At 41.7% G+C, this 23,631-nt stretch overlaps 1 protein-coding gene across 1 annotated transcript in view; it reads right to left on the reverse strand.

Annotated features, from left to right (window-relative positions):
* Positions 1-23,631, reverse strand: part of LOC124606767 (high-affinity choline transporter 1) — a 360,300-nt gene that overhangs the window by 74,849 nt on the left and 261,820 nt on the right. The window contains exon 6 of the mRNA XM_047138825.1: positions 17,999-18,147. Coding sequence (XP_046994781.1) covers positions 17,999-18,147 — 149 coding nt within the window. The remainder of the gene's footprint in view (positions 1-17,998; positions 18,148-23,631) is intronic.

Consider the following 23,631-nt stretch of genomic DNA (forward strand, 5'->3'; position numbering starts at 1 on the left):
ACCAAGTGAGGGAAGTGCAGTCTTCCAGGCAATCTGTCATGGTTTGGTTTCAACTGTTAGTGTTTCATAAATGAGCGAAGATTATGTTCAATAATTTTCTTTCAGTTTTTGGATGTTAGCTGAAAATTATGGTAGTTATTTCGGTTGTAATTTTACAAGTGAGCGAACGATTGCGCTTTCTATGCGAAATACTTTGTGTACAAATGGAATTGCTACCACGAGCAACGTTAATACAAACAAACTTTGTCCGTATAGAAGAATTAATAAAGGAAATTCATATCCAGTGTAGCCTATCAAGTAAATTCATGGGAAATAGCTGTGCTTCACCTTCCATTAGTCGCGCTACCTCCCACGCGCCCTAGCAGTCAGAAGTCAGCACTCCTGCGGTACGAATCACTTACTTGTTCAGTTTGAAATGTAATAAAGTTTAATTTTTGTATAAAATTTGTTGTTTCCTACTACTCATGCGTTCACCAAGCGCCCAGATGCCTAGAATCCTTTTTTTTTTTTTTTTTTTTTTTTTACTGTTAAAATTGATAAGGCATCCCACAGGTGCAGCGCGACTATGAATGGGGGACCAAGGGGCACAACTATCGGGGTGCTAAGACGCTATTAAATTTCTTGTTTCTAATAGTTTGTGGCCTTTGTTCAGTCACATTTTCAGGACTGGTAGTAGGAATTAACGCTTGTGTTCAAACAGTCTGTAAAGAATGTTCGCACCCTGAGAGCGTGTTGGTTATACGCTAGGATTTCCGAGTTAAAGTTTCTCTTTCTTGTGAAATACAAGATATTTTCTTTGTCCACGGAAATGCTGTGTACATCCAGATGCTTCCAAAGTTGTAGATGAGATCATATTCGTACTATTTTATTGACAGTAATTAATCTCCTACTTCGAAAGAATATCCACGCATGTGGACACATTTTACCCGCGTTCTACAAATTTAATTTAATGCGTTTTTCGTGGTTTGGTACCTGCCCACAATTGGCGTCTCACTTCTCTGCCGAGTGCGCAGTAGTTCTTGTAGACGTTGCTTGTAGTGGAGAATATCATTTGTTATTATTATTTAATGAAGTTTTTCTTCTTATACTGACATCCCTCGTAATGTGTGGTACTGTGAATACTCATGGGTGCCTAGGAGGTTGCAGCTTCTCTGTATTAATGTACTGTTGATTTATCTTATGACAACTGGGAACCACTTCTAGTTAGAGTGTACGCGTTTTGTGTTCACCAAAATTTGTTTTTGCTTGCTAATAAATCTGTTTAATACAAAATTTAAGAAACCCGAGTCTCCTATCTGACGAGCCTCAACCAGATCTTTATTCATATTCATAAATTTATCTGTTGCTCAATTTAAATGTTGATTCAATTTTATCATGTCTGTTGCCTGATTTAAATACTGATTCCTTATTTCCGACCAGGATATCATTCACGAAAAGCAAAACAAGTATCGCAAAATAAACCCTCAGTGCGAACAAGTAATAGGCAGCTTTCAAGATCAAACAGTTAACTTCCTTACAGTTCCCGAGTTATTGATATTTCAAAATCAGGATTTATTTTTATAAAGCCTCATCCATAACGGTGGTCAGGAGACTGAGTGGGACTTCATCGGCGTGGCCACTTACGCCTCCACCCTCACAACCGCCGCCAGACAGGGACCGAAAAAAGAGCGCCTGATTGGTCTGCTGCCAGCACCAATGCCGTCCTAGTGCGGACGGCCGCACGCAGGCATCGTGGTCCGCTCTCTCTTACATCGTTCGCGCTCCGCGAAGCTTCTGCTTGCTGGTTAGGACTGCTGCGTGAAGTGTTATGACAAACTATCTTGTTACCAGACTTGTACAGGACTGTTTCCCTACTGTTTCCTGATCACAAGAATGCGTATACTCTGGTGTTCCGTCACTGCAGCCTTTGTTAGTGCGTACTTTGCTGTTTGTCGTAAAATTGTTGATACTATAGGGACATACAAGGTTTCAGTTTTGCTTTGTGCACAGCTCTGCAAGTAGATGCCACTGACACATCAACCTGAAATGCTCGTCAATTTCGGTTAAAAGCGAAACACCGCTTGCCACAGTCCGAACAACGTGCCGGAGCACATACAGTGCTCTAACTGTGAGGGTATAGGTTCCCGTGTGAACCAGACTGCAGCACTTGCTTCGCACGTAATACACCCTGTACTATACAATATTAATATAGCTCAAATATTTCCTATTTTATTAAAAAGTGCGTAGTTAATTAAGTGCGTAACTGTGTGTCTCGATCAGTTTCACAATAGATGTGCCAAGGGTGTCTCGAGAAAGGTTGCACTGCTTTCCGTTCTTTCAAACTAATTTTAAGACACTCTGTCTGTCTATAGGAATTCGACACTAGGCACTAAATCTATGGTCAACATGGAGATTATAGCAGATCCTCGGATATATCGAAAATAAATTGTGTTTGTTGTCTTCAACAGAAGTTAAATCTGAAATACGACATGCGATTTCGCATGCCTTTTTCGTTTAATTTTAGGATGATTCAGTAACTGGAGAGTGATAACGGAGTGGAATCCAATGTTGTGGTTGTTGTGGTCTTCAGTCCTGAGACTGGTTTGATGCAGCTCTCCATGCTACTCTATCCTGTGCAAGCTTATTCATCTCCCAGTACCTACTGCAACCTACATCCTTCTGAATCTGCTTAGTGTATTCATCTCTTGGTCTCCCCCTACGATTTTTACCATCCACACTGCCCTCCAATACTAAATTGGTGATCCCTTGATGCCTCAGAACATGTCCTACCAACCGATCCCTTCTACTGGTCAAGTTGTGCCACAAGCTTCTCTTCTCCCCAATCCTATTCAATACTTCCTCATTAGCTATGTGATCTACCCATCTAATCTTCAGCATTCTTCTGTAGCACCACATTTCGAAAGCTTCTATTCTCTTCTTGTCCAAACTATTTACCGTCCATGTTTCACTTCCATACATGGCTACACTCCATACAAATACTTTCAGAAATGACTTCCTGACACTTAAATCTGTACTCGAAGTTAACAAATTTCTCTTCTTCAGAAACGCTTTCCTTGCCATTGCCAGTCTACATTTTATATCCTCTCTACTTCGACCATCGTCAGTTATTTTGCTCCCCAAATAGCAAAACTCCTTTACTATTTTAAGTGTCTCATTTCCTAATCTAATACCCTCAACATCACCCGACTTAATTCGACTACATTCCATTATCTTCGTCTTGCTTTTGTTGATGTTCATCTTATATCCTCCCTTCAAGACACTGTCCATTCCGTTCAACTGCTCTTCCAAGTCCTTTGCTGTCTCTGACAGAATTACAATGTCATCGGCGAACCTCAAAGTTTTTATTTCTTCTCCATGGATTTTAATACCTACTCCGAATTTTTCTTTTGTTTCCTTTACTGCTTGCTCAATATACAGATTGAATAACACCGGGGAGAGGCTACAACCCTGTCTTACTCCCTTCCCAACCACTGCTTCCCTTTCATGTCCCTCGACTCTTATAACTGCCATCTGGTTTCTGTACAAGCAATAGCAATCCATTAGCAACGTTTTATTTAATGTAGGTCGTATCACTGAGCTTCATATCCTTTCATTTACACGATGCTGGACTGTCGTGCGTGGGAATGCACAAAGGGCTGGATGTATCGAAAAAAACCGCCTTTTCTGCTGTCATCTCTGGCTGACTGATGGGCTTACTAGACCATAGTGCGTCTTACAACCGGGGCCTATCCAGCGACCGAAGCACCTTACGGTTTTCGAAAGAATCACCGTTTGCCGAAAACAACCTCCTAACCTCGTGAGACCTTCTAATTTCAGAGGACCTGTGATGCGAGTCTAGTTTCTGCCCGCGAAAAGGTGCCATTGGCAAATTTGTCGCTGACGTCACGGAGACGGAGCATTTTCCGAAACATGAACGGTCTAGCGGGAAGAAACAGCCTCATGTACTATTCTATGAAAATAGCAAGGTGGCGGTGGCTAGATACGAGAGCGATCTGATTGGAGTCCGCTGCCAGACATGCTAGTGAGTGCATCTTTAGAAGCCATTCGAATACGTGGAGATGTGCGCGTCGTGAGCATATCAGCAGTGGACAGCAGCGCGCATCTTAGCAGACGACGGTGAGCACAACTAACTGCTATTGCGTGATTGGACATTTTCTTAGTTCGCACTTGCGGAAATCAGAACGATCAAGTGTCTTAGCGCCAGCGTTGGTGTAGTGAATGAGTTTTTTAATTACTATCTGGTCAACAGCACCTCTTTTTTGTTTGGGGATATCAAGTTTCGAGAGTAAATTTCAGACCGCCATTAGCGTCAGAGGGCGATTTTTTTGTTGGTTCAAGTATCGCTGCAAATCAAGATATCCATTAGTAGAATTTGCATAAAGAATTTGTAAGGTATTTCACATTTCATTCATTATCTCTGAGAATAATTAAGTATTTATTGAATAAATTACTATGTGAACTGAGAGATTGTTTCTGTTAACCACCTACTATTCATAATAAAAAATTTATCTGTGGAAACATCCACTTTATGATCTGTAGCTAGGTCATTAATAATTTCCGTTATCCACTAAAGTTGTGCACACTAATTGGTAACGTACAACATAAAGGCGTGTGTGACTCTCAAGTAGTTTCCTGGGTCAGTGTAACATTACACACTCAGGAGGTCCACAAATCTGCAGAATGGTCGTGTTCTCAAATAGTGGTTTGCTAGAGAGTTCAGTTGTGCAGAACCTCTTTTCTGGCTTTACGAACAAGTTTTTGATTAGATGGGCGCGTCGCACATGGCAGAAACTGCTAAAACTATTACAGTTCCCACGTGTTTTTTTCATTAGATAATGATAAAACGGTAACATGTGATAAGTCCTGGTTTATACTGAAGATATCAGAGATAAGTGGCAATCAGAATGCTATAACGAAGTATTCCTGGTAATTATTTAAGAAATTATGCTGGATGCGGGAAGAAAGGATAGACCATGTAGAAGTTTGAAAGGGAAGAAGATAGTACTGAAGAGAGTAATGTTTCGAAAACGTGAAAGAATAAAGTCAGGGTGTCAAGCGATGAAACTAATGCAGAGAACGATAACTCAGAACTGTTTAGCTTACTTGTCTCTTAGAAAGATTAATTTGGACCACAAAAGAATACTTTTGCTCCATTACTCCACAATTTAATGAAATGACAAGACAATGTCATGGCAAAATAAAGTAAAATGTTTCGCTATCTTCTGGCACAAAAGAAGGCTTTTCTGTTACAATTTAGTAATTTGCATAACGAATAGAGAAGAAAGATAGCATTACGTCAAAACGTACGAAAAAACAAACAGCCTATTGTCACAACAGAATGAATCAATATATCATGCTGAATCAAGACCAAGACATGAATTATTGCAGATCATATTTGAGGGCTATGAGGTTATGTAATGATAAAAAAGAATCTTTTAGCCATACTGTTATCAGGTAGACTGGAACACTAGCTAAAGTTACGTAAATTCACAATAATCAGACATTACAACAAAGTCAACCAGAAAATTTTTAAGAATCCTAGAGGCATGGAAAGATTAGATACCATAATCTATAAAAAAAAGAATGCCGATTTCAGTAGGTACGTAGCATAAAGGATGAGGGGTGTCAATACAAAATCAGTTAAAGTAATTAGAGACAACCAGAAAAAGAGAAGAACTGAAGTGGATTTACATTTTTATCTATGTGAAATGCAGAACTAATTTTGGTTGCATGTTATTAACAATATCAGATTTGCTGAGGACACCGTGCTTTTTGGCCGGCAGTGAAGATGAACTTGCTGAGTGAAGGACATAAGACTATCATATGGATCAGACATCAACCTCGCCAAGTCCAAACTCAGTTGATAGAGGAACTCAGGTTCAACTCACAAGTCGAATGAAGGAACTGGAAATTGTGCACTCATTCATCTGTCTTCGGTCAACCATCTGCGACACGCGAAACTGTGAAGGTGAGGTAAGAAGGAGAATCACCCTATGCCGGGTGACTGTGAAGAACTCACCAGTCTGGCAGAATACAACGATAATCAACACCACTAAACGTCCTACTTGTTAAATCACTCGTGATTTCTGACTTTTTTTGTGGTTTCGAAACATGGACCCTTATGACCAGAGACAAGCGCCTATTAATGTCTTTGAGCTTTGGTATAATAATGGCGTGTGACGAGGGCTTCCCGTCGAGTAAACCGCTCACGTGGTGCAAGTCTTTCCATTTGACGCCACTTCGGCGACTTGCGCGTCGATGAGGATGAAATGATGATGATTAGGACAACACAACACCCAGTCCCTGAGCGGAGAAAATCTCCGACCCAGCCGGGAATCGAACCCGGGCCCGGAGGATTGACAGTCTGTCGCGCTGACCACTCAGCTACCGGGGGCGGACTGAGCTTTGGTGCTGGCGTAAGATGCTGCGCATAAAATTGACCGAATGAAGAACAGATTTCTTCATTATAGAGCAATTCAGTATTTCCAAGCGTCGTTCTTCTCTTGTCAGCCAAAATTGTCTCCGGTTCTTTGCCCACATCTTCAGAAGAGATGGAAGAAATCTAGAGAAAATAAGGATGGAAGGGGAGAGACCAGGAGGAAGAGCAGCGAGAAGGTGACTAGAACAAATCAAGATCTGTGGTCAGCCTCTTCAGCAGACTCTAAGAGGATCTGGAGACGTTTCCTCCGTTGGGTCACGACGCTCAGCAACGAGCACGACCACTTGTGATGATAATGAACGTAGGGTAAAGATAATAATTTCGATATCTAAGGCAACGAGAGTAACAGAAGTCTGTTACAAGAGACTACGCAATTTTGATAACTGGGGTGCAAAAAAAGATGAATTTAGGTTCTAGATCTCAGACATGGACTGGACGTAGATGGGGCAAGTAATGGACCACGGACTGCTTGAAGGAACTATCCCGTCATTGGTTGAAGTGATTTAGAGAAACAATGGAAAATCTGAATGATAGTGGCCGGATGGACATTCAAAACCTACTCCTCGGAAATGTAAATTTTGTGTTAGAGAAAACCCAAAGCTGCCTAGAACTGAAGCGTAAGTTTAGTGATAAAAGTCATGTCAGTATATGAGAGGCAGTCAAATGAAAACCGAACACTCACTGCAATAAGAACCTGAAGCGGTTCCATTGAAAAGTAATCACTACAAGCGTTAAAACATTTATCTCACTGGTAGACGAGACGATCAATTCCTGTTTCGCAGAACGCAGTCAGCCACCGATGAATCCACAACGGCACCCACTCAAACCGACTTCCGTGTCTGTCTTTCTTCAGGTCACCTAAGATGTGAAACTAAGATGGTAAAAGATCCAACATTCGGGTTGTACGGAGGATGTTGCCGTGTATCCCAACCGAATACTTGGCAGTGTGGGGGCGGACGTTTTCATGCAACAGGATGATTCCGTTCGACGGCATTCAGCATTCCTGGACGTTTTGACTTTACGGTGCGTCTCAGTTTCTGTAGAGTGCCTTCATGGCGCTGCGCATTGATTGTGGTTCCATGCTCGAGGAAATTGACGAGCAGAAGAATCATCCTGTTGCACGATACATCCGCCCCCACACTGACAATAGGACAGAGGCCCCGTTTCAGTGATTTGATTGGGGAACATTGCAACATCCTTCGTGTGGCACGGATCTTTCGTCTTTCACAGCTTGTTTTCTTATATCTTCGGTGACCTGAAGAAATCCATGCGTGAACGTCGGTTTCAGTCCGATGAGGAAGTAAAGAGTGGGTGCGGCTGCGGATACGTCAGCGGCCGACCACGCCCTACGAAACAGGAACTGATCGTCTCGTCTCCCAGAGGGATAAATGTTGTAAAGCGTGTGGTCCCATTGTGGCGGGTGTTCGGTTTTCATTTGGCTGGCCCTTATACAATAGTTATCAATTTAGTAGAATGAAAATGAGCACAGCTTTGAAATGGGTTCAAAGTGAGATTGAGGACAACGACATGCATCCATACTCAGTACATCAGCGAGATACTGTGATCAGAGATCATTCACAGACATGTCGTACTACAACAAAAGAGTCCTTTGCGTATGATGCGTTGCTTAGCTTTGTATAATTGTGGGTAAGTGTCAGTGTTCGAGTTCAACGGTCCTAAGATCTTCACTTATCACTTCTCTCACCTTTGATACTACTTTGTACACTGATGAGCCAAAACATCACGACCAACGCCCACCCTGGGACTCAATGTCGCCCATCTGACGCTGTGGTCACGTGACGCCGGAAGGACAGTAGATAAGCGAAGTAGGGACGAATGGAGAATCATTCTAATGACGATGCGGCCCGCAAATGCGGAAATCGACGGACGTAATGTACTTTGACAAAGAGCAGATTGTTACGGCGTGGCAACTGGGAAGAAGCATTTCGGAAACTGCGCAGCTGGTCTGCTGTTCGCGAACAGCTATCGCGAACATCTTGGGAAAGCAGTTGTAGGACGGTGGAACCCCATCTAGGCGACGAGTTGTTGGGCGTCCACGGCTCATCACAGAACGCGGAGTTCAGATGCTTCCCCGCGCTGTAAAGCAGAACAGGCGGTCATCTGTGCCACATCTGACGCCAGAGCGCAGTGCAGGTGGAGGCACAAGTGCTTCGAAGCACAGCGTTCAGCCCAGTTTGGTGAACACAGAACTCCGCAGACCACACGTACGTAACTGCATGTTGACCTAACAACATCGTCTGTTACGACTGTAGTTGGCACGGGATAATCGATATGGGACCGAAGGTCAGCGGAACCATGATACCTGATCGGATGAATTACGTTACAGGTCAATCGTCGTCATCCAGATGAACGGCTGCTCGAAACATCTACATTTACATACACACTCGCAAGCCACCGTATTCACTAATAGTCATTTCCTTTCCCGTTCCGCTCGAAAACAGAGCGAAGGAAAGCCGGCTGACTATATGCAACCGCCTTTTTTTCCCCTTTGAGTCATCAGTCATCTCATTGGTTTGGTATGGCTTTCCACGCATTCGTCTCCTGCGCATCTCAGAGTAGCATTCGCAACCTACGTCCTCAACTATTTGCTGGATGTATTACGATCTCTGTCTTCTTCCACAGTTTTTACCCTCGATAAATCCCTCTAATATCACGGAAGTTATTCCCTGATGTCTTAGCAAATGTTCTAGCAACCTGTCTCTTCTTCTTGTCAATGTTTTCCATATATTCCTTTCCTCGCCGATTCTCCGGACAACCTCTTCATTCCTTACCTTATCAGTCCATAGTTTCAACATTCTTCTGTAGCACCATACCTCAAATGCTTAGATTCTCTTCTGTTCCGGTTTTCCCTCAGTCCATGTTTCAGCACCACACAGTGCCGCGCTACAAACGTGCGTTCTCAGAAATTTCTTCCTCAAATTAAGGCCTATGTTTGATATTGCTTGACTTCTCTTGTGCAGGAACGCCATTTTTGCCAGTGCTAGTCTGCTTTTTATGTCCTCCTTGCTCCGTCCGTCATGGGCTATTTTGCTGCCTACGTAGCAGATTTGCTTACCTTCACATCTACTTCGTGACCATCAATCTTGAAGTTAAGTTTATCGTTGTTCTCATTTGTGCTGCTTCTCATTACTTCTGTCTTTCTTCGATTTACTCTCAATCCATATTCTGCACTCATTAGACATACTCATTCAACAAGTCCTGTAATTCTTCACTTTCAATGAAGATAGCCTTGTCACCAGCAAACTTATCATTGATATCCTTCCACCTTGGATTTTAATTCCGCTCTTAAACTTTTCTTTTATTTCCATCACTGTTCTTCAATGTATAGATTGAACAGTAGGGATGAAAGACTACATCCGTGTCTTACACTCTTTTTAATCCGACAGCTCGTTCTTGGTCCTCCATTTACAGCGTTCTTTCTTCGTTTTTGTACATATTTTACATTAATCGTCGTTCCCTATAGCTTACTCCCATTTTTCCCAGAATTTTTGAACAGCTTGCATCATTTCACATTGTCAAACAGTTGTTCTAGGCCGCCAAAACCTAGTAACGTGCCTTGATTTATCTTCAGTCTTGCTTTCATTATCTACCGCAACATCATAACTGTGTCTCTAGTGCCTTCATCTTTTCTAAATCCAAATTGATTTTCATCTAACAGACCCACACTTTTGTTTTCAGTTCATCTGTATATTATTTTTCTCAGCAACTTGGATGCGTAAGCTGTTAAACTCACTGTGCAATAATTCTCGCACTTGTCGGCTCTTCCAGTCTTCGGAATTGCGTGGATGACGTTTTCCGTTTCGAAAGCGAGATGGTACACCAGTAGACTCATACATTCTACAGACGAACGTGAATAGTTGTTTTGTTGCCACTTCCCCCAGTGATTTTAGAAATTCTAATGGAACGCTATCTATCCTTTTTGCCTTCTTTGATCTTAAGTCTTTCAAAGCTCTTTTGTAATCTGATTCTAATACTGGATCCCCTATCTCTTCTAAAACGACTTCTGTTTCTTCATCTATCACATAAGACAAATCTTCCCCTCATAGAGGCCTTCAATGTTCTGTTTCCATCTATCCGCTCTCTCCTCTGCATTTAACAGTGAGATCCCCATTGCACTCTTAATATTACCATCCCAGGTTTTAATTTCACCGACGGTTATTTTGACTCTTCTAGATGCTGTGCCAGTTCTTCCGACAATCACTTCTTTTTCGATGTCTTTACATTTTTCATGCAGCCATTTCGCCTTAGCTTCCCTGAACTTCCTATGTCCTCCGTACTAGCACTGATTACGCTCATCTTATCTTTGTGGCTCGCATGCGAAATGTACGTTGGCAGCAGTGAGTCAGGGGAAGAGTATTGTATGTCATGTTGATGATGTAATGATCATAGTTCCACAGTTTCAGTGTCGACAGCACGTAATAATTACTGTCCCGCCCGTCGGTTGGTGGAGGATAAATAAATTAGTTTGATCGATAGAAAGTGTATTAAGTAATGACAGAACCACCGTCTGATCCACCTGGCCACCGAGAGCAGCATAGCACCAGTAGGGTTACATATGGGATCCATTGCGAGGAAAGGAAAGAGGGAGTTAATGTCCTTCACTTTAGTCAGAAATGTAATAAATTTATAAGAGTGAAAAATGCTACATGTAACAAAAAGAAGCTGTGCAAATAAGAACTTTACAAAATACGCCGAGTATTGGAGGTTTAGAATGTTGACAAGGAACGAATCAAACTATGAACACCGATATCAAGTTTGTTGCCATTCTTGAGTTAGGCGCACTATTTAAAAGCATTAAAAGTACTTTACACTGAAAGTTATTGCAATCGCATGTTAACACCTCTAGCACGGAGGCGGAGAACATTTTATTATTATTTTTCTGTTGTCCGTGCTGGCCGCGCGGAGTGGCCGCGTGGTTTTAGGTGCCACGTCCTGGATTGTGTGGCACCTCTCGCCTGAGGTTCGAGTCCTCCCTCGGGCATGGGTGTGTGTGCTGTTCTTAGCACAAGTTAGTTTAAGTAGTCTAGGGACCGATGACCTCAGCAGTTTGGTCCCTTAGAAATTCACACACATCTGAACATTTTGTCCGTGCTCTTGATTATCGCATATTTTGTGTTCTACTTGCAACATTTGTCGTTTACTTTTCGTGTGGTAGCACTTAGTGGGTAGCTAAAGTGACTATTCGCAAACACTTCAACCATAAGGGTGATATAGTGACAACGTTCCAATGCTATTAAAAAAATTGGGCCAAGAGCTTACAGAGACTGTGTGGCGAACATTCCCATCACGTTAATGGCTTCCGCCTGACAGGCACCAGGCACAGAAGCTGAACCAGCTCTCTAAACGACGATGGAAGCTTCTCGAAATTGATTTGCGAACCGCAATCGCAATTCCCAATAACTGTGTCGGCCAAGAGCGTTGCTTGGTAATGACAAGCGATACGACTGCCGTAAATGGCATCTATAGCATCTGCTTTTCTACCCTATTACAGTGAAAGCCTGAACTTTTCTCGTGAAAAATTGATTATATCTTGGATAGAGGAGAAAACATGAAAGAATCCAGCACAAGCACAAATATATCTAAAAACATAGATAACGCCGTTACTTCCCGAGAAAGGAACGAAATACAAGCTCATGACTTTCGGAGACTGCAAGATGAAACTAAAGATTCGGCTTTGAAATTCGTTGTTAGATACATACATATTTCGGCAGATTACTATTATTCAGTTAATTTATATAAAATGGTGACGGATATGTGATCAAAAATGCACGTGTTTAAAAAAACCATAATGATGTTGAAATAATTATATGAGGTGAAAGACGTGATTTTGAATATTCCAGTAAAAAGTAAACACTCGCATACTGATTATCGTCATGTCTAATGTTCATAACCGGGATTTGGCGGATATATATCAGATATCCACAAATTCATTCGGTTTAAAGGGTGTGATCACTTGTGTTGAGATCTCTGTGCGTATATTTTCAAGCGCGTTGATGGATGGTCAGTTGCGATAAATGAAAATCGGATTTGAAAATTGTGTGTGTGATCTAGTACATTGGTTTCGAATTAGTGTCTAATTCCTCTAGATTCAAATGCATGCAACAAAATCTCATGAAATTCGGTACTAAATGTAATCTTAGACTTCTACATTAAGCCTTGCTCTCCAAAATATCTCTTACTGGCATCTTTATGTACGTTTAAACGTTGAGTTCGTAAATTAAACTTGTAAATTACAGTACATGCTCCACTGATTATAACATTTACTCTACTAATTACAACATTTGAATATTTATTCCAAATAATCCTAAATTCATCACTAATATCATAAAAATAGTAAAACTAGACAAGTTTTCAATTTGTGAGTTAATAAGCTTATTCCCATAATTAAATTTCATTTCAGTTGTATTGGAGGATGAAGGTCTCCATCGAGCCGTAGCCAAAAAGCTCAGAATGGAAGTTATACGAGATGCCGTGCAATACACCGTCGGCAACTACGTGCCCACATGTGAAATAGCTGTCCGCATAGTTAATGAACTCACAAAAGCTGTTACGTTAGCCTCCTTTACCAACAAATCAGTAGCGGGTATGGAATCAACCGATTTATAGTCAGAAATATGTGGAAACGCAACGTAAATTAAAAATAAATACATAGTTAAAGTATGATTGACATTTCTTTAAGCACATGAAACTTTTAGGTATGACGTCGTACCTTGGTGCAGTAATGTTCATGACGGAAAGTGTAGGTGCAAAACGTACGTATATTTGGTTCGTGGTTTTCGCAAAACATAGTATAAGTACCATGGAGAGAAACTATTTTTTTTTTTTTTTTTTTTTTTTTTGAGAACCGTGTAAGTTCTCATCATTGTCAATGGAAAACAAAGGGAATCGGTATGGTTCAGCATGGCTTCGAACTGTAATCCCAGTAAATGAGAGTTCATCATTTTGCTGGCTCACAACGTAATCACCTGAACATAGTGAATTCTTTGACAGGATTTGTGAAATATAACTGAACAGTAACGATGTTTATCTCTTGCTTGTGAGGCAATACATTTCTTACCTACAGATATTCTGGAGGAGTAGAACATGTCGTAAATACATAATGCATGACAAAATTCAAGAGGGTGAAACGATATACAGTCATTTATAAAGTCAAATTACATTGTCCACTTTTATCTATGTATATACTGTAATTACATGCATGGTCCAGGGTGGCGTATCGCATGGCACGCATATTCACTAAGCTAATATACTAACAGATATCGAGATACCTATTTGTTCCAGATTTGCTAACAACTGCCACGTTTATTTGCCCTGCTGCATTCACAAAACAATTCCTATTGCGAAAGAAACGCCAGTCCACATGTCCTACTCCATTGTTAGATTGGCGTGCGACACCTAGTACTATTTTTTGTCCGTCACTTCACTGGCCGTTTAAACTAAGTAATTCATGACATTACGAAAATCGGGTAAGGAAGAATGACTGATTTGGGTGTACGGCCATCAGAAAACCAGTAAAAGAAAAACAAGGACAAAAAGGATCGTCTTTGTAGTTACGGATGTATACAGATTTAATTTCCAACGCAGGCGGACTGAAAAGTAATGCATCTGAAGTTTTTTAATGAGAACTGTTAAGGCTTTTTAAATAAAACGGACGTTGTTAACATTCTTCATCTTCATTCTTCATGTCTCATATTTGCAGCGTTCTGCCGCTATGGGGTACCAAATTGTAGCGTGTAATGGAGTCTATATATACAGAGAGAGAATGTTCACAGATGAAATTGAACGTGATTAGCTGATGAGCTGCGACGCTATCTTTTTGCCTCAAGTGTCTCTCTGTTCGTATGTTCGCAGTGATTTCTGAAGATGGATTATTGTTTTGAAGGTTTTTGGAAAACTGTTTCAGTCTGTTGCGTATAACGTTCACAGATTTATTGCCTTTGCAAGAAAAACATCAACTTCGAAAACTTCTGAGCATTAGTATCCACAAGTCATTCCGCATACCTCTCGTATCTCATTCAGTAGCATTTAAGAACGTAAATAATGGTGCCGGTTACTCGATTCACGCTGTCCGCGAGAGGCAAAGGTCCTGAGTTCGAATCTCGGTTCGGCACACAATTTTAATCTGCCAGGAAGTTTCATATCAGCGCACGCGCCGCTGCAGAGTGAAAACCTCATTCTGGCATTTTATGTTTAATTACTTACGCATGAAAATGCGAGTATCCGTAACAGAAATTCCTTCTTCGAAAATCAGTTGCAGTGACATTGCTTTACCAGGCTTTCATTCTTTTGCGTTTCTAATTATCATTACATTAGTGTGTCTTCTGGAAATTTACGGGGTAAGTAACAGTTCCCAGATCCGCAAAAATCTCATCTAAGATTTATTAAACTTAGAGGCTGCTAACAACAACGAATATTCAAGCAGGAAACTCTGAAATCGCTTCAGAGCGTCTGAAATAATACAAGTGAAACTCTTTTCCTCCTGATAGATATCAGTTTTTTCCCGGGACGTTGGAATAAATCGCTAATACACTGTAGCATGTCACATTTGAATTTACTCCACGTTAATGGTCTAAAGAACATTGGTCACACTCTCTGTGTACATAGCATCTCTAACGTGTAAGATGGCCGTGAGTAACGTAACTATGCTGGTGCGTGATAAATAGTGTGCTGTAATAAAGTTTCGAATTCGAAGAGTTCGTCCAAACACGGAGCACCCTATCCTTCAGCATGACAACGCCGGATCACACGCGAGCGCAGCAACATCTGCAACAATCCGATACCTTGTATTCACTGTCATCGATCATCCTCCATACGGTCCCAGCTTGGTCCCATCCGCTCTTCATCTGTTTCCAAAACTTAAAGGACAGGTTCGAGGACTTCAAATGGTTCAAATGGCTCTGAGCACTATGGGACTTAACATCTGTGGTCATCAGTCCCCTAGAACTTAGAACTACTTAAACCTAACTAACCTAAGGACATCACACACATCCATTCCCGAGGCAGGATTCGAACCTGCGACCTATCAGTCGTTCGAGGACTTCACTCTGATAAGTGATGAAGCGGTGCAAGCAGAGGTGAGATTGTGGCTCCATCAACAGAGTCAAACATTCAATAGTGACGGTGTCAACAAACTGGTCTCTCGTTGACGGAAATATATTCGTTGCCAGGATGACCAGAGTGAGAAGTAAATATGTAGACATGATGAATTAATAAAGTTTGTTTCGTTTAAAAAGCTTTGAGATTTTCACAGTAAAAACACACAGGCGTTGCTTTTTAGAGCGCCCTCGTATTTAGTTTGCAGGCCACAGTTCAAAGCTTCTACCGCTGTTATCCACTCCCTTTAAGATAACACCCGGGATGTATTTAGATCTCCCTTACCTTAATATTGTGATCCTCACACGAAATATCCAATGGAGGCAGTAGAATCGTTTTACGATTTGTCTCAAATACTGATTTTTACGCATTAGCGTACTGCAAATAGAGCTGCGTCTATAAAACAAATGTTTTCGGGGAACCATCGTTACATTAGCATACTGGGCGAACTAGCCGATTACAGCTTTAACAGCCGGTTTTTAAATGCTTTCTATACCCGTTCCCATGAGGATCCCAAATACTCTAGCAGTCAAGGAGTATTCATTAAGTCTTATTTACCTCCCCGAAAAAATGAAATTACTTTTTTCATGTAGGCATCTGCAGTTCTTCTACACATTATAATCCCTGCGCTGCAATGCGACAACTCTAGAGAACCCAAAACAAACCGGCGCAGCTATCTTAACGCTGTCTCAGTATTGTCTTTGTCACTATCTGATCTGTGATCCAGCTACGTTCAGCGCAGCGCTTGTATAGAGATTCAGAATTTTTCCCTGCCAAAAAAATCCACAATTGCACTCCACATACTTACGCTTTCCGAGCCAGAGCCTATTGTGTGTAGCTCATCACGGAAATCCTACAATCCTCCACTACTTAGCGCCGATTGACGTGCCTATGGCGGATATCGTCACTAAATTGGCGAAACGTCTGATCCAAGCCTTCGTCTCGACTCCACACCTGAGGAAACCGAATAACCTTGGGGACGGTATATCTCAGCCATGGGCAATTTTCGATGACCTACGGGCCTGGCTGACATACTTCCGGAAGCTCGCTGTCCGCCTGGTCACATACGCGACTGCAGCGCTCCTAGGGCACAAAATCGTAACTATAGCTTCCGCGACGTTAATGTTTATGGGGTAACGCAGTGATATGTATGCACACCTTTCTCGACATGCCGCACCAATAACTTATACTTCAAAACGCTCTTCTTTGAGATCTGCATTCAATTTATATTCAACCCATCTTCAGAAGTTTACATTTTTTATGCGTCGTGAACATTGTCTTCTTACTTATGACGTTTTACAATAACTGTCTTAAAATCTTCCGTTACGGAACTCTGCAACGCCGTTAGTAAAGAAACAATATTCACCGCACGTAAATAAATGCATACATCTAAAAATGGGAAGGCGGATATCTTGAAATTTCGACATGTATAAATAACGACTGTAAAAAGGAGTGGTTGTAGCTAATTCATTACAAATTACCTTCAGTTTTAAAAGTTGTAGTGTCCTAAAACGTTCGTAATGGACAAGAATTATTTATTAATATTGGTACGAGAAAGGTCAGAAAAACAAAATACGGCAGTGAGGTAGGTATTTCCAGTCAAGAATCGATAAGGAGTAACACTAATAGGAAGCGATTTTAAAATATTCAATTAAAAAACTTTACAGAGTGACCGATTGTTCACGACTTCAGCCACTCTTCAATTGTTTCAGAAACTTGGAGAGGTCATGGGTTCAACGTGGACATTCATCTACAGCAGAAAGCTTCTTGTGCTGTTGCTGCTCTTTGAACCATGAGGTTCCTGTCAGATTGGTCACAGAGTACAGGAGCACAGACAGGTTTTATTTCACTCCTACTAATGTGTCTAAGATGTTCTACAACAGCTCACACTACAATCATTCTTAAGGGAATGTGGCAAATTACAAATCCTTCAGCGCGGCTATAGAATGTTATTTAAGTGCCTCCTGGGTTTCAGAAGACGGCTGAGCGAAAACCAAAAGACGTACAGTAAAATGACACATATCTGCGAATAGAGCATGTCCCCAGTTCTGATTCTTAATCGCACCATGTCGTAGTTGCACTAGAGGACAGGTGTATCACAACATGCAGGCAAATCACCCGCTCCACATTGCCTCGTCGAATTAGTTCGCGTCTGCAGATAGGAAACCCAATGAAATGACTGCAAGTAATTGCTGGCGCGTATTGCCGTCTGTAGCTTCACAAAAGTTGTCCATACTGATTTCCTGTAATGTGAGATAATAACTTGCGGAGATGATCTATCCACTAATATATGTTTATTTTCTGTCTGTATTTATATCCGAAAGACCAGAGATAGAAATGAATAACTCTGTGTTATAGTGTTTCTAGATTTCCGCTGGCCAGAAATTGCTTGCTCTTGTTTTACGGTCATTTTAATTCGCGGCGAAACCTTAAAACAGTACTTACAAGGCCGATGAAGATGCAGAAGAGCTGTATGACGTCTGTGTAGGCGACACTGTAGAGACCCCCAAAGAGCGTGTAGAAGACGGCGATGCAGGAGCTCAGGATGACGCTGGTGCGGTGGTCCATGTCGATGATGACGCTAAGCGTAGCTCCTGTCAATGGAAAAGGTGTCTTGTTATTTAATATGTCGTTTTACTACGTGGAAGTCGAAGTAAATTGTGCCTCTCGAATTCAAAAGGGAACGAATGAGAATAAGGGGAAATGAGATGCATCGGGATGTTTGCAGACTTCTGCTGTTTTGAAAACATTCCCAGGAACTCGTAGGGAATATTGACTAGATTATTGACGCTCCAACCGCCTTAATGTAGTGCATAATAATTCCTGGGAGCTCTAACTTAGTCACAGGTAACCTCAACAACAAGCCTCCACAAGGAGACGAATTTCCTCGATACCGAAAAAAAGTCGAAAAAACTTAAACAAGGATACTGTCTGTAGCAAACTATCTTACAAAAGGACAACATGAGCCAAGTTTTTTCAACACTCCATTAGTGTACTCACTGGTTTGGGGCAACCCGCCACGAATTCCCCTCTTGTGCCCGTGTGCGAACCTTGTCATCTCCGAGTAGCACTTGCACCCAACACCTCCATTATTTGCTGGATGTATTCAAGTCTCTCCCTTCCGCTACATTTTTTATCCTCTACAGCTCCCTTTAACACCGTGGAGGTTATTCGCTGATGGCTTAATGCATGTCCTTTCACCCCGCCCCACAATCCTGTCAGTTTCTTCCATATATTCCGCTTCCTCGCCTATTGTACAGAGAACCTCCTCGCTCTTTAGCTTATCCTTCACCTAATTTACAACATTATTTTATAGTATCACATCTCCAAGGCTTCGATTCTCTTCTTTTCTGGTTTCCCCACAGTCCACGAATCACATACTGTGCTCCAGACGTACAGTTTTAGAAATTTCTGCCTCAAATTAAGGCCTATGTTTGATATTAGATTGCTAGTAAACTAGTCGGCTTTTTATGTCCTCCTTGCTCCGCTTGTGATCCGATACTTTGCTTCCACCAGAGCAGAACTCCTTTACTTCGTCTACTACTTGGTCACCAACTTTCATGTTATGTCATTTCGGTAACTCCTTATTACTTTCGTCTTCCTTTCGTTTACTCTCCGTCCGTTACTCACTGGACTGTTCGTTCCATTCAATAGGTCTCGTAATTCTTCATCAACGGCCTTGCCGCCGTAGTAACACTAGTTATCGTCAAATCACAGAAGTTAAATACTGTCGGGCTTGGCTAGCATTTGGATGGGTGACCGTCCCGGCCTGCCGAGTGGTGTTGGCAAGTAGGGTGCACTCAGCCCTTGTGATCCCAATTGTGGAGCTACCTGACCGAGAAGAACCGGCTCCAGACACGGTAACTGACAACGGGCAGGAGAGCGCTGTCCTGACCACATGCCCCTCCACACCCCCATCCAGTGATGCCGATCGGCTAAGGATGACACGGTGGTCGTCGGTACCGTTGGGCCTTTCGAGGCCTGTTCGGACAAAGTTCAATTTGGTTTAGTTCTATTTTAATAATCCCTCTTCACTTTCACTGAGGATGGTAATTCATGAACGAATCTAATCATAGACATCCTTTCACCCTAATTTTTAATCCCACACTGAATCTTTTGTTTATTCCGACAGTGCTTCTTCGACGTACATATTGAATAGTGGGTGCCCAAGAAAGCATTCCCTGTCTTACACCCTTTATAAGCCGAGTACTTCGTTCGTGGTCTTCCATCCTTACTTTTTTCCTCTTAGTTTTTGTAGATATTGTATATTTGTTCTCTATAGCTTACTCCCATTTTTCTCAAAATTTCAAACATCTCACACCATTCTACATTGCGCGCACGCCATTCCACATCGACAAATCCTACAAACATGTCTTGATTTTTCGTAAGTCTTGTTTTCATTATCAATCCCAGCGTCATAACTGTGTTTCTCATGCCTTTACCTTTTCGAACGCCAAACTCATCGTCATCTATCAGATCCTTAACTTTTTCCAGTTCGTCTGTATATTATGCTTCTCAGAAACTTCCATCCATGAGTAATTAAGCTAATTGTGGGATAGTTCTCGTACTTACCTGCCCCTTCTATCTTCAGGATTGTGAGGATGATATTCTTCAGAATTTCCTAAGATATGTCTCCAGTGTCATAGACTCTATGTACCAATTTCAGTAGCCGTTTGTTTGCGTCTCCCCCCAATGTTATCCATTCCTTCTGCCTTATTTGATTCTAAGTCATCCAAAGCACTTTTGAATTGACTCTAATACTGGATCCCCTATCTCTTCCCACCGACTTCTGTTTCCTCTTTTATCAAGTCATCTGACAAGTCTTTCTCTTCCTAGAGACTCTTTCCACCTACCTGCTCTCTCCTGTAATTTTATCAGTGGCATTTCCATTGCCTTGTTTACGCAGACGCCTTTGCCCTTAATTTCACCGAAGGTAGTTTCGTCCTTTCAATACTCTGAATCAGTCCTGCCGAGTCCCATTTCTCTTTCGATATCTACTCTTTTACCCTGCAGCCATTTCGACTTGACAAATCAGCACTTCGTATTTATTTTAGTAGCCAACTGATTTCTATTACTGTACTAGCTGATAGACTCAGCAGTGCCCGCGTATTCATTTTTCCAGTCTGACTGTGACCAAGACGAACATCTTCGTTTATTATTACCTTATATGTACTCCGGCAGTAGACACTGTGTGAGATGTGGTAGCTGCACTTTCTGTAGAACGGAAACGGTACGTTTCAGGTCTTGGGTTCCTATTCAGAATACTAGGTATTCACTCCCTTCTACACCTCCTAGAAGTTTGTAACTGGAATTTCCGAACCCCCTGTACATGCAACTAAGGAAACACAGAAAACATAAAAATGACGATAAACCTGGATATTAATAAGAGCGTTCGAGGAACAGTCAGCCACCCTGTTGTACCACGAGTGTCTCGCTGAATCGCCGCATCTCATAGAAAACGTTCTTGATCGCTTGGAAGAGTGGGTGAGTCGTAGAAACCAAAACCTCCGAAACCTGTTTACTCTAGGGAGTCTAATCGGCAATGATAGGCTTCTTTTGGATAATGTATACGTGGCCATCTTTTGGGCTCCCTTCCCAGTCAGATTCAGGCCAATACTAAGATTTGACGCTGTGTTACTCGGTATTAGCGTGACCTTTCCTGGGTTGTCTAAGTTGTGTACGGTGCGATTAGGTTTCACATCATCTACTAGATCTACCTTCATCCTCTTCTGAAATAAACAGCTCGAACGATGTAGCGCAGCAGTTAGGACTCCGGAATCGGAAACTATTGTTGAAATCAAAATAGACAAGGTTCCAGTGTTTTTGGGAAAATCATTCAACGCACATGCCTGACTCTTTCCACCTAAAGGCAGCGGTCGGTGATCTGACCAAGCTAAAGACGTCATAAATTTTGTTTTCTTTGAACAAATTGGAGAATTTTACTCTGTTCTTCAGCTCACTGCTTTATCTAAATGACTATAAAGAAAACAACCGTGATGCAATACTATGGAATATTCTTTTCTATGTGCTATGAAGTCCCATCAGCTTCGGGTGACCTTCACTTCTGGTTTGCGTATAAGGTGAAGGTTTGTTTGCACTTTATGGGCACCCGTGGGCTAGTGATGACCAGCTGGGGAACTGTTGGCTCCGGTTCGATTGCCACTTCTCCCAAAATTCTTTTTCATTTTATTTTATTCCTCATGTTATTAAACAGTTAACTACAAAATTAAAATATATATAAAAAAGGGGTAGCGTCTTTGATTAATAATCAAAACTTCCCCGATCCCGGGTTCGTATCCCGCCACTGCTTGAATTTTGATTAATAATGAGAATTGGCGGCCGAAGACTTCCGGCATAAGAAGTCTCCCTCGTTCTGCCAACGGCCTTGTCAAAGAGGGCGGAGGAGCGGACAGAGTTTCAGGGCACTCTCCTGTCCTAGGGGTGGGAAAATGCCCCTAAGGGCGGAAGAATCAGCAATGATCATCGGCATGAGGATGCAGAAGGCAATGGAAACCACTGCATTAAAGACACGTAACGTGTATCCACAGGATCTTGATGATCTTTCCATTGGTAAAAGATTCTGGAATTATTCCCCATTCGGATCTCCGGGAGGATACTGCCAAGGGGGAGGTTACCACAAGAAAAAGATTGAATAATCAACGAAAGGATAACGTTCTACGAATCGGCGCTTGGAATATCATAAGGTTGAACGTACTAGCGAAACTAGAAAATCTGAAAAGGGAAATACAAAGGCTTAATCTAGATATAGTAGGGGTCAGTGAAGTGAAATGGAAAGAAGATAAGGACTTCTGGTCAGATGAGTACAGGTTAATATCAACAGCAGCAGAAAACGGTATAACAGGAGCAGGATTCGTTATGAATCGGAAGGTTGGGCGGAGACTGTCTTACTGTGAACATTTCAGTGATAGGGTTGTTCTTATTCGAATCGACAGCTAACCAACAACGATAGTTCAGGTGTAATTGGCGACGTCGCAAGCTGAACATGAAGAGATTGAGAAAATATATCAGGATATTGAAACGGTAATGCAGTACGTAAAAGGAGATGAAAATCTAATAGTCATGGGAGACTGGAATGCAGTTGTAGGGGAAGGAGTAGAAGAAGAGCTTGCAGGAGAATATGGGTTTGGGACAAGAAATGAGAAAGACTAACTGAGTTCTGTAACAAGTATCTGTTAGTAATATCGAATATTCTGTTCAAGAATCACAAGAGGAGGAGGTATATTTGGAAAAGGCCGGGTGATACGGGAAGATTTCAGTTTGATTACATCATGGTTAGACAGAGATTCCAAAATCAGATACTGGATTGTAAGGCGTACCCAGGTGCAGATATAGACTCAGATCACAATGTAGTAGTGATGAAGAGTAGGCTGAAGTTTAAGACATTAGTCAGGAAGAATCAATACGGAAAGAAGTGGGATACGGAAGTACTAAGGAATGACGAGATACGTTTGAAGTTCTCTAACGTTATAGATACAGCAATAAGGAATACCGCAGTAGGCGGTACAGTTGAAGAGGAATGGACGTCTCTAAAAAGGGCCATCACAGAAGTTGGGAAGGAAAACATAGGTACAAAGAAGGTAGCTGCGAAGAAACCATGGGTAACAGAAGAAATACTTCAGTTGATTGATGAAAGGAGGAAGTACAAACATGTTCCGGGAAAATCAGGAATACAGAAATACAAGTCGCTGAGGAATGAAATACATAGGAAGTGCAGGGAAGCTAAGACGAAATGGCTGCAGGAAAAATGTGAAGAAATCGAAGGACAGACTCAGCATAAAGGAAAGTCAAAACAACCTTCGGTGACATTAAAAACAAGTGTGGTAACATTAAGAGTACAACGGGAATTCCACTGCTAAATGTAGAGGAGAGAGCAGATAGGTGGAAAGAATGCATTCAAAGCATGTATGAGATGGAAGATTTGTATGATGTGATAGAAAAGGAAATAGGAGTCAATTTAGAATTTAGAAGAGATAGGGGACTCAGAATCTAAAAGAGCTTTGGAGAACAGCGTGAAGGTGGCGTCATGCACTTTGCGGGAGAACGGATTTCTTTTCGGA

This window comes from Schistocerca americana, chromosome 1 (genome assembly GCF_021461395.2).
Source record: "Schistocerca americana isolate TAMUIC-IGC-003095 chromosome 1, iqSchAmer2.1, whole genome shotgun sequence".
In the NCBI taxonomy this organism is placed as follows: Eukaryota; Metazoa; Arthropoda; class Insecta; order Orthoptera; family Acrididae; genus Schistocerca; species Schistocerca americana.